At 41.9% G+C, this 12,780-nt stretch overlaps 1 protein-coding gene across 4 annotated transcripts in view; it reads right to left on the minus strand.

Annotated features, from left to right (window-relative positions):
- Positions 1–12,780, minus strand: part of pdlim7 (PDZ and LIM domain 7) — a 33,074-nt gene that overhangs the window by 7,087 nt on the left and 13,207 nt on the right. For 3 of the 4 annotated variants that reach the window (XM_034092653.2, XM_034092654.2, XM_034092655.2), the window contains 2 exons: positions 8,619–8,643; positions 7,585–7,790 (listed from right to left, as the gene is read on the minus strand). In XM_034092653.2, the coding sequence (XP_033948544.1) occupies positions 7,585–7,790; positions 8,619–8,643 (231 nt within the window). Of the gene's footprint in view, positions 1–2,231; positions 2,965–3,782; positions 3,820–4,253; positions 4,409–4,992; positions 5,032–5,489; positions 5,507–7,584; positions 7,791–8,618; positions 8,644–12,780 lie in introns of those variants that run through there. The other variant, XM_071204648.1, reaches the window with a different exon arrangement.

Raw genomic sequence — 12,780 nt, forward strand, 5'->3', positions numbered from 1 at the left:
TTTTCTCATTTACAAAGAAGAAATTGCCCCTCAACAGCGTTGTTCTTTAGCATCGGCTGCATCAGGTTAAGTCTGACAATCAATGATATTTCTCATGTAGCCCCAAAAAGGAACACAGGAAGTTACAGCGGCAGGAGAAGTTAGACTTAATACTGGGAGCTATCGAGCAAAAGAAGAATAAAAAACTGCTATTTTCTAACAGCATACTCTGGATAATAAAAGCATATAAAATCCCTCCGCATAAGTAAGAACATGGCTTGCAGGGCTGGTGACAGATAGAGAGGTACATCTTCAGCAATTAAGGAAGGTAAGTCCCCTTTCTTACCAGGAGATCTTTAAAAGAAATACATAAATATAGAGTGAAAAAGAGAGAGGCTGCTGGGGGATGCTGATCTCTGTCGGCTGGGTCAAACAAAGGACAGCACAAACCTGGTTCACACACAGACCCAAGGTCAGCGGCCCTCTGCAAAACACACACTGGTTTATCTGCCTTCTGGGACTCCCGAACAACTCACAAAAACACGTTGCGGTGACCGCGGCGGCCCCGCTACACCCCCTCGCCAACAGGCCAGTGGCCCTGACCCCCCACACCTCAGAGTTGTGTTTGCTGCGCCTCGCTCCGGTGAAGGTTGCAGGTGCAAATTGGAGTACATTCTCTACAGCTGCTCCTTCCCCCCCCGCCGTGGCCTGGATCATGTTTTTTGACATTTTCACCGCTTTCAACATCCCCCTCCTGCTCAGTGTGATGCAGGTGCAGACAGGAGTCTTTGGTCTTTTTTTTAGCCTTCCACATGGAGTCTTGCACATGATTACATTTACCGTTCACTCTTTACACCTGCCTTCTGATTCACAGTTTGTTTTGGCTTGCTCTCCTGCGGGATTCATCGACCTGAGCAATGAGCAGAGTAGGAGTGTGTTGGCAGCTCGACATCCGGCAGAGAAGCAGGTTCAGGTTTTAGATTGAGCAACAAGCCCCTGACACACATTTGTCACCCTCCAAAGAGTGGAGATAAAAGTGATGCAGCTCTGCGAGAACCTGAGTGTGACAAGTGACAAAATGAGAAACAATGGTGGCACTCGCTGACGGGCGGGGGGTGCACCGCTTTAATGGAACGTCATCCCTTGTTTGTTATTTACAAGGAATATAATGGCAAGAAAACTAAATGTTTCAGTCAATGTATCGAGGCTACAGTTGTTTTTCTGTTATATTGTTGGCATGTTAAAGTAATATTTCCTTTATCTTAACTATTATAAACTCTACCGGTGTGTGTCTACCAGTACTGTCCTGCTATGTACTTCAATGTATTTAGATTTGATGATTGACTCCTAACTTACCACATTTGACATTAGGTGCATGGTGATGTGGATACTTTCAAATAATTTAGACTATGGAGTCACTTGTAATATAAAATATTGTAATACATCCAAGTATCAATTAATTACCAATAACAAACTAATGGCCTGATCTTAATTATGTGTGAAAAGCTACACATTTCCCTTTCTAATGTAACTCACCTATTGATTTAAAATATCACCAACCTAAGTTTCCTTGTTACCATAAATATTATTATGTATTCAATGTAAGGTAGAGCATAAATCACAATTCTTTTGCTGTGCCACCTACAGGCAAATGTTTTGTACAATTTCCACTGAAGGGGCTTTTGGATGCAATCAAGGTTCATTACATTAAATGTTTTCAAATCTAAATGTACATCTTAAATCAGATGATGTAAATAAAACTGAACTTAAAATCAAAGTATTGGTTGCAACTTGCCATTACATCTCAATCTTCGAAAAGAGGCCACTGTACTGCAGCAATTACTCAGCAGAAATCTAAATATGATAATGTTTATATTTGTATTTAGTTTTAAATACTCTCTGATCCAGGCTTACTAGGTGCAGTTCCTCACTGTGCACCTCTGCACTTTATAATTATTATTTCTTCATGTGTGTATGCCCATTTACTTTTGTTATGCTTGACTACACAACATTTTTCTCTGAGGCAATAAATCTTGAACCCGATCTTTGAAAAACAACCATATTAACTCAGAGCTGCACAAATGTCTGATAAAAACCTGCTTACATAATCATTTCTGTTCAGTGCACTGGGAAAGTAAAGAAAGCAAGAAGAAGTAAGAGCTTGATATGTAGAGATGTAGCATTTTAAGCTTGAACCCTAATTCCATCAGATTAAGAAAAGACACACAGAAGAAAGGATAGAGAAGCAAGAGTAGCTTTTTTCAGATTTTTTATATTTTTGAGGACAGCAGAAATAAACAAAAGTACAGATTGATCTTCCTTTTTGTTCCTAATGGTTGGAGAAGCCTACGAGATGAGGGGATCACAAATGATAACTCTAAAGGATGAAGAAGTCAATGAATGGAAACAGGCAGAGAGAGATAGAGAGGCAGACAGAGAACAAAGGAGGGTCTGAACTTTACAATCAAAGAAGACTAACGAACAGAAAGGCGCTTCCCACAGCTGAGGCCCTCCTTCCCTCCTTCCCTCCTTCCCTCCTTCCCTCCTTCCCTCCTTCCCACCGCTCAACTCAAACTAACGCAATGTGAAATGCAAAATAGGGCCGCAGACACAGTAGTCCACCGTGTTGTCAACAATAATCAAGTCAGAGGGAGATCTTCCATTAAGGCTCAGTATGCAAGGTTCCACTTAGGGCTTTGTCATCTACGCTATGTTTTTCTATTTTTTTTTCTTCCCCCAAACTTTTTTCCCCATCCCATCGGTATGTGAAAGGTGAATTTGTTAACTGCCATTTGGACGGTCGGCTATCTTCGTCGTCTTTGTCACGTAGTCGTTGCGGTGTGGCTATCACGAGCAGGCTCTGCATCCCATGGCGTGTAGGATGTCGCTCAGGATTTGATATTGAGGGCGCGAGCAGACCGGTCGTGGTGCCAGTCCCTCAGACGGGCATAGCGGGGACTCTGAATCTCTGTGAGGAACTTTTCCCTGAACGCAAGCAAAAGAGATATGAAACAGAGAGACAGGGGGAAACAGGTGGGAGCAGAAATAGGGAGCGTGCACAAAAAGATGAAGCAGTAGCAGAAGAATAAAACGGGTGAAACAATAAGGATTAAGAATGATTAAGAATATGAAAGATCTGGGAGGCAAATAGTTATTTGAAGAAATAGTTGGGAAATGTGCTTTAACACTTTTCTTCCAAAGAGTTAGAGAAGATATTCTGTCAGTTTATTAAATATAAAAGGTACAGCCAGCAGCCAATTGCTTAGCTTAGTATAAAGACTGATGGAAGGAAATCCACATACCATTTCCACTAAAGCTGACAAATTAACATATTGCTAATGTTATCTTATTTATGTCAAAATTGGCAGGAGAGTCACGTTTAGCTGAGAAATATTTAATATATTTTGTTATCTTTGGACAGAGACCAATTCCAGTCTGCATGCTAAGTTAGGCCAACCAACTGCTATCTTATTATCTAAAGTAAGACATAAGTATGATATCAATCTTCCCATCTATCTCACGGCAAAAAAGTGAATCATTTCCCCAACGTTGAACGATTCTTTAAAAAAGGAAATTATGCCTCGAAGCAGACAAGATGAATGTTCTAATACGAAGGCTGTTTAAATCACACCACACATGCAATTATTCAAAGCAGCAATATTGCTTTTACAAAATATAACCAAACGTAGAGTTTTACAGTCGTTTCTAAAATAGCTGCCAACTGAAGCTTCCACACGCAAATGCACAAACACTCATGACCGGGAAGGCCGACGTGCTCAAATCAACCCCACTCAAGTTTTTACCTGGACCTCTTCAGGATTTCATCATCTGGGTCCTGCACTGAGAGATCCAGGAGACACACACGTTAGCACGCTTTACTGATGAAGAAGGTGCTTCTCAAAGACACATAGTCAAACAGCTGATCACGAGACAACCCAGAAGTAAAAGTGGTAAAAGTCTAAATCGAATGGTGCTTCTGTTGTAATAAACATGTTGATCCGTTTATCAGACTGGTTGCAGTCATGAGAAATGATTGGTCATAGAAGACAGCGTGAACACATGACAGTTCAGTGTTCACACCTGAAGCTAAACTCCCCCTGTCATCACTGACTGCTGTCACGCTCACGGATACAATCGGATCACATCAGATCAACTGCTGCGTCATAGGCCTTTACCTACACTTTATATCTATTGTCATAGCAGCCCACCCCCCCAACTCATGGCTCTCTGTGGTCTCACATTCCTGAGTAGGCCAGGCCCGGTCCCAGACTTACTATAGTCGGTGCCTGTGAGCTGGGCCAGCATGCGGAAGGAGCGGGACTGCGTGGTGCCGGTGCGTGGCTGCCAGTCCTCCGTGTCCTGGATCAGCCTCTTCTTGCTGCGGTCGTTGGGGATAAAACAGGGCAGGTTCTCCATCCTGAGGCCGTGCCTGCACACACACCCAGCAGCAGCACACGGCATGCGCAGTTAGCACGACCCCTCCAGGATCTACCCACTCACACCAACACAGCTAAACAGGAGACCTTGAAAATAGAGGACATCCTGCACACATCATGCAGCACTTAACGCTCAGCATCACGGTCACGCAATAAGCGAGCTAATGGATATCCATTACTTAAGATTTCTCATGGGCACACTGTAGACGCTCATAAAATGGACATTACCGCATTAAAGATCGTATTTATATCAGTCATTAGAATCAATGGGAGAAAACCTGTCAGCCTGCGGTACCTAGCCTTGTGTAGGGAAACATTTAAGTATATAGAAAAGCTTTTACTGTGATAGAAAACTCAAGATGCTGCACAAAAAATGCTTTTCATTTCCAACAGGCTTGCAGGTCAACTGCAGCATGCATTTATCAAAAAGGAAGTAGAGGATGAGAGATGAATGGATGCTAATGAACTGTCTGTTGCATCGCTGTGAATCTACCTATAAGAGCATCAGCATTGTTCTCATATCTAGCCATATCAGCCAATAAGCTGGCAGTGTAGCCTGCATGCAGCAGCCCCTTACTTGGCCTCTGGGTACACATCACCATAGAAGGCTTCCCCCCTGTAGAATAGACCAAAGATATAAGACAGGAGAGACCACCGATAGGGGGACATTCATGAAGAGTAAGCTATTTTAAAAAGTGAAGAGTTCTTAGAGACCATGATGTTCCTAGTCGTTTCCTAAATGTATAGATTAGTTAATGATTCAATTTAACCGGAGAATTATTATAAAATGGTCTAATGGATTGTAGGAGAGCAGTGGTTCCCAAATTGGAGGTGCAGGCCCCACCATGGGGTGCTAAATAAACCATCAAGATGTGTTGATGTTTTTAGACTTGCCTCTACTATTGTCCTGCTCACAGCCAGTAAATATATGCTAACCCAATGAAGAGTACCAAGACAAACTCAAGTGGGGAAACCATTGTCATCAATGATAGAGTGTGATTGACCATTCAAAAAATAAACAAGAAAATGTTATTTCATCTGGATTGTTAAATTAAGAAAAATAGATATACTAACTTGTCAAGATTTTCCATCTGCGGCGTTAAAATAAAAGAAGAAAACAGGAAATGAGGGAAAAAGGTCAGAGTTCAGCTTTGAGTTAAACAGAAGGAAAAACAGAAGTCATGTATTTCGGAGGTTGTACACAACTAAAGAGCAACAGTGCTGCAGGATGCAGAACACATGCAGGAGGTGCCCGAGACATGCGGTTATTGTCAACAGGCTCTGAGAGAAAGAGGCATTGTTTGTCTGTCAGATCATCTATTGTCACCCTGACCCAAAACGACTCGGTACATCGGGCACAAAACCTTTGCCCAATGCTCCTCCCACCCCATGTGCACAAAGGCTTTACAGAGTTATGTAAATGGTTGTAGCATTTATCCAAAACAAAAAGGATAAATAACCGCCTGATTCTAGTCAACAGCAATAAATGCCACGGCAGTGACACATCAGGATGTCATCATGTTCAGCTCTGAACTAGCAACATCACACAAAACCTGTTTCAATACGACAGGACAGGCCTGTCACATGAGACGTATAGTGTTCAATGTATTCATTAAAAGTGACTGCCATTTATAATTGGGCTCTTTTTATCTAAATAAATGGCCTGAATGACGGGTTTCCAACACCATGTGAGCCCTCAAGAGTAAGCAAGTACGGCTGCTTGAATAATCCAGCAGCAGTCAGTGAGAGCGGCTGAGAACTCAGTAGACTTGATGGGTGAGGCTAAATGCAGCACCAGGCCACATCTCCCCATGCTGCCACTGCAAAGACTGGCCTATTCTTGGAGGCAATTTCATGCAAAACTGAACTTTTCTAGTCGTTATAAATGTGTTTTAGTCCATTCCTAGAATTATTGTTATATTTGAGCGGAAAAATTCAAACTAGAAAATGTTATTTATATAGCAGTTTTAAAGCATACTGCAATCAGAGAGATGTATGTATTTGGAGGTATGATTTCTGTCTAACGTGATGTTTTAAAAGATAATCCAAACAACACAGCTCCTTAAAGCCGAGAAATACTGGGCTGAAAAATCCATTCTGACATTTTTATTTATCAAACTCCTGACTGGAGAAGCAAGACACAAGTAAAAATCGCCGTCAGTCAATAACCCATCTGTTGAAATGGCTAATCTGTTTGAAAAGGTTGATTGACGTTCCTTGAAGCGTTAAAAGTCTTGCTTGTTGGTGATTGGTTCCTATTATCCTCACCATATGTGTGAGGGAGATAGACAAAGGGTAAGACCAAATCAAACCATAGAAAGTACTTTGCAACCTTAAAACCAGGACTGATTGTTGACACATGCTTCACTAATATCTGTGAAACTGTTTGTGTCGTACAGCCAGTCTCTCAGTTGATTGATTCGCATGTCAGATTAAAACCCCCCTCTATGGTGTCAAAGTGTTGGCTTTCATCTGTGTGATAAAGGCCAACAAGATCATTTGGATCTCTTTTGAGAACAATATCTCACAACCTCCTCCAATTTCCACCAAATGATGCTTTGGCCATAGTCCATCATGATATCATGGTCTGTAATGGCAGTTAAGCACTGCTAGCGTCTTGAGCAATGACATAACGTTATACAAACTCATTAAAAACCTCTGAACCAACACTTCAGAGCAGTCCCTTGTGGAAAGAGATACAGGACACTTAAATGGAGAAAGGGTCGCAGCCTTGAACAATCTGCCTCCCTGACATCATAAAATGTCTCTTCTCTGTCATTTCAGTACGATGCCATCTTTATATCAGTTGCTACGTGTTACCATGTTCAAATACTCAGCTGTGAAAACAAATTCTCCCCAGGGACAATAAGTATAAATCTATCATATGCTCGCCATCTTGTTTCTTACGTTACTGGCAGAGAGAGGGGTAATTAAGTTGATCACAGCAGTGAGTCAGCGTACCTCTTTTATGATCATCTTTTCTGGAATGCTTCTAAATATCTGTGGCAAGGTAGTGAATGAAGTTCTCAACATGATGCAGTTTAGAAATCCCGAAGGAGCTATTTTCTCCTCAGTGTAAACCCAGAATAATGAGTCATCAGAAATGTCATTAAAACCACATTATTCACGTTGTGGTTCCAACGGGAATAGTGTTTATTTATCCACCTACCCATTCTGTGGCTGCTTCACACTGGCACGGCCCTGAGAGCTCGGGGTGTTAAGTTTAGGGGAGTACGCCACAGGTTTAATAGCGGGTCCTGAGTTGGCAGTACCACCACCAGCACCACCTGCTGTAAATGGCCTCGCCATCTTGTTAATGGTTGTGCTGGGAGCAAAGGAGTACTTTGGCGGAACAGAAGCCGGAGCAAGTGAGTCCTACGAGGGTGTGGGAGAGGGAGACAATGCAGCACAACACACAACATGCAGTTACACATTTTGACATAGTGAAAGTTCCTTTTGTGTTGCACAATCCCAAACTTTATATAAAGAGAGCTCCGACTGCACATTATTACCCCAGGCTGTAGGATCAGCTCTGTCAAACCCTTCAGGCTTTTCTCTGTGCAACGGAGAAGTGCGTAAGAAGTGTGAACACAGCCATTTTATTTGTTTTGGCAGTGTGCCAGAGACAGGCTAACGTAATATGCTACTGCTGGTAAAAAAGAAAAGTCTCAAAGGGAGAAATTGTCATATTTGACTGACATGTCTCACTAATGAGATGTCTCACTGAACAGAATGCATGACTGCGAGAGAACACCTGCTTAATTGGCACATTGGCTTGTGGAAAGGTATTACTGCTGCTTTACTAAAAGCAACACTCAGCACAAAGCAGCGCATGGCACTATTGTACCATTTACATTGTAATCAGGCTGGGAAGTCGCTCTCAAGAGGTTTGACAGTGAAACTACATGCATCGGTATTAGTCTGGGATTGTGCAAGGCATCACAAAATAAACCACAGGGGATTCAAAAAGTAGTATTCACAACACACCATCCAGCAAACATCTCAGTTCGCGACTCGCTGAGGCTTTGCTAATGCACAGTGCATGGACTCAGGGCATGGTAGGTACAAAGTGACATGACACACTGTTGAAGCCAAATGTGAGCAACGATTAAAGGAAGTTTCAAATTCAATCGGTGTCACTCCAGTCCAGGAGCAGACCATGCCAACACATAAGTGAGATGGATGATTCAGACAAAGCCTTACCTTCTGCTCTCCCGCTTTAAAAGCTCTGTGGAAAGAAGAGACGGAGACAGTTATTAATACATACAGTAACTTCAGCTTTATGTTACAATTAAGACTGCGTCCATGTTGAGTCTTCTTTCATAATAATAGTTGTATTTCTTTTAATGTGATTGTTCAAACTGAAAAAGCTTATAAGGACTTGTACTGCAACGACTTCGAAACATACTACACAAGGAGGTTAGATGTATTATTTTTTACAACAAAGGTCTGATTGGTGTGGTTTTGGCCATCCTTTCATTTAGTTAAGACAACATAGAACTGCAAGCTTCAAGAGGGAGTTGCAGGAACTCGGCTTGAGGGATTTGCAAACAAGTGATCAGACGTTTTTTAAACTGGCCCAGTTCAACCCACTTACCTAAACCACTCACAGATGCCAGAATAAAAGAGAATGCACCAAAATGGCTATTCTAATAATTATCCAATGCATCATAAAACTGCATGAGAACAGATGAACACAATCTAGTGTGGGATTTGGATGTTTACAGTTATTTTTGCGATGGCGTTTTTAAGCAATCATACACGAGACTGACATGTCTCACTCCAGTACAGGCGTACGGACCTCGGCGCAAGCGCCTCGGTCCTGCCGCAGTACTGTCGTACCAATAATGACGTTCAAGAACGGCCTCAAGTGTATGATTGCGATTCTATAACACAAACTATCATTGTAATCAACAATACCGTAAAATAATTTCATAATGTGGGCTCATTTGCTCCCAAACCTACACTTTCTGCTTGAGTTAATCTCCGTCAGAAAGTAGTTCCTATAAAGTATAGTTCCCTTGGTAACGCTAGCCGATCAATCGAACACTCCTGCTTCCCCGCTTACAGTTATTGATATAATTATAGTAAATAATATATTATTAACCAATTTATTGAAAACAATTTATTTACAACAATTCTTGAATTAGGCTATTTATTTATTTGTTTACATATTTAACATTTTGGCTTCAGAATGAAGGTGGATGTTCATGCTGCCATTAAAAGTGCAATTTTTGAAACAGCTCTCCATGAACTCCATGCCAGACTTTTTTGCAGGTGGTGCTGTGGTGTTCACGGGTAGGTTATCGGAAGAGCTTTCCTCCAGTGGCCGTTTCATGGCGTGTCCCGGACCGGCAAAAAGCGCGTTGCTCCACATCTTTCTGTTGTCCAGAGATGGAGCCCAGTAGCTGCGAAGCGATGACTCATTTGTATGCCCGCTAACGGCCATGATTTCTCTGGCCTCCAACCCTGCCTCCGCCAGCCGCTGTATGCAGGTGCTTCTGACGCAATGGTTTGTGTAACGCGTAGCAGTGCCAGCCTCTTCACTAATGCGGGTCATCATGGACCCCAGGCTGTTCACCCCCAAGGGCTCCATGCTATACCACACCGCATCCCCAGGCTTCACCGACTTCCTTGGATGGTGGTAGAAAGCCTTTGCTGATTCGGGCATTTGCTTTCTTGTTCCAGTTCAAAAACAGTTTGCTTTTCGGCCCAACGGTATACCGTTTTTCTCAGACGCGGAGGGATACTGACTTGTTGTGAAAAGGCACGTTCTATTTGACCGTTGTTTGATCGTGGAATCAAACACGCCTATTGACCAATCAGAGAGCTTGCTCACACCTATGTGTTATAGAATATAACACAAAAACCTCAGCCCTTTCACACAGTCTTAGATTGTATACAGATTCACCCACCCAGTAAAGAGTACTGCACAGGCTTCAGAGTAGTACACTTATTAACTCTAATCCCAGGATCCACATTACTGCGGTGCCTTTGCCGACTGGAGCAACAGAACAGACGGTTCATTAAAATATCTGTGCACATTAAACATGGAGGCATCCAGCTTTACATTGCTGCTGGCTCTTAACAAACACAAACCACTACCATTCCCTGCCCAATGTTTACAGGGTAAAACATAATGAACCAGCCCTGCAGTCCCCCTCATTGTTTCAGGCTACAGTCACACACACACAAAACAATGGTCAGTGCTTCCTGTGACAATGAGAAATGAATAACAGCTCATGTCAGAGCCTGCTCACAGCTGATAGAGCAATGCTAAAGACAGGATGACAACAACAGGGCTGTATAGATATAGCGAGAGCAGCGAAGGCATGTCTGTGCATGACACGCTTCTGGGAAGACAAATCAATGTGACATTAATAGTGCTTCGGCTCACATAAACCCACAATTTGAGTAATACCTTAGAAAAAGCAAGGATATGAGGAATGTCTATTGCAGCCTCAATGTACGGGATGTATTTTGGCAAACTGGACGTAAATGAACCAATGATTAAGTCATCGTCTCAGGGAATCAGTTAGTTTGCTTGGACCATGTTTGACCTGTGCTGAAAGTGAATATGCACACGATGAGATCATTTCCTGCCTCATTTCATGGCTCGCTAATCTGAACTGACGCATGCGAGGCTTTCAAACTGATGGAAGATTAAGGCAGAAATCTCACCTAAAAAAAAAAACCTCTCCCATGATACTGTAATCAACTTTCCTCACATCGTTGACTCCAACCACAACACTGCAGGCCAAGCCTTGACAGTGAGCACAGAGATATGGACATCGTGTGTCCTTGTAGCTGCTACATGATCTCTTTCCTTTGAAGCCTGAAAATCTATTGCCCATATTTTTGGGATTTCCTATATAAAAAAAGCTAAACCTTTCCCATAAAAAAAAGACAGCAAATGATCATTGATGTTGAACAAATTGAGGCACTAAACCAAACAATAGACTACATCTCTTCACAGTGCAGCTGTCCTCCTCATGACATAAAGAAAGTGTGGATGGGAGCCAAGATAGGAATAAATAAAACAGACAATGGCTCTTCTCCGAGAAGTGTTTTAGGAAAAACAATATTTGCTTGTCTTACAATATAATAACAATAGAGGGCGAGAAGAAGGGAAGGGAGTCATGGTTAACAAAACAAGAGTGAAGAATGTGAAATGTTTACAATAGCTGGACTCCTCGTGGAGATGAGAAATAGAGGAGGCAAACCGCAGAGTGCAGGAAAAGTATGGCTGGTGTTATAGGCCTTTCAAAACATTACACCAATCCCTGTGAGATGAAGGTAAAAAGAGGAAAACCTTGGTCGTTAAATATACATTTAAAATGCACAGTTAGTCTTTTCTGCCATTGATGTTCTCTCCTTAACAATATATCACAGACATAGCCCCAGTTAGATTTGGTTTGCAGTCTTCCCTTAACACACATCACTCTATTTTATTTTTGAATCAAAAGAGAAAAATCGTGTAAAGAAAGAAATGCTCTAGCCTTCAGGGAAATAACTACAGCAAACGTTCAGTGTAATGAAGTGTGTTATTACACACACATCATATACATCATAGATTTGCTTATAACAATATGTTCTAGAAATTCTAAATAGCAGAAATGCCAGTATGTATACATCATTTATTTTTAAACGCCAGAAACAGGCCTCACCTTGTCCTCTTACTCCAGGTTTAACATGTGTACGGGCCACATCTAAACGAGGCGTCGTTTATTATAAAGTCCAGTTTTGAACCTTCTTTGGACAGACGGGGGGGGGGGGGCACATCTGGCTTAAATAAGACAACTGATCCATCCCTCTGCAGAGAGCATGACGTCACTTTTCTTGATTCGTATCCCTCGACCACAAAGACCAACAAGATGTCTTTTTTCCATTTTCACTCTAAAAAAACCCACCCATGACTCCACTGCTCTCTCTTTCTCCCTCACACTCCTTTTAAGGCATTGAGTAGGTCGAAGTGTAGCGCATGATCTCTTTCTGCAGCAAAGAATATGCAACATCAGCAATGTGCCTTGTTGGCTGTGCAGGGATTGCAGCTCTTTGATAGAAGAAAACATGATCCTTTATTATATCTGTGCGAGAAACACTCATTATCTCTCGGCAGAGTAATAACCTGCTGCTATATTTAGTACATATAAGATGTGTCTTTGATTATTCTGTCTATTTTCACCTTTCTGAAGACTATATTATTATGTGTTATACACAATATAATATAGTTTATAAGATATGCCGTTCATCGCCATGTATGCCAAAGAAAAGCATCAAAGCCTCACATTTGAGAAGCTGGAACCGGATCATATTTTACATCTTTTTTTGAGGAATGACTCCAAAAGTTGGAAAATATCCACTA

The sequence above is a fragment of the Pseudochaenichthys georgianus genome, chromosome 10 (assembly GCF_902827115.2).
Source record: "Pseudochaenichthys georgianus chromosome 10, fPseGeo1.2, whole genome shotgun sequence".
NCBI classification, from domain to species: domain Eukaryota; kingdom Metazoa; phylum Chordata; class Actinopteri; order Perciformes; family Channichthyidae; genus Pseudochaenichthys; species Pseudochaenichthys georgianus.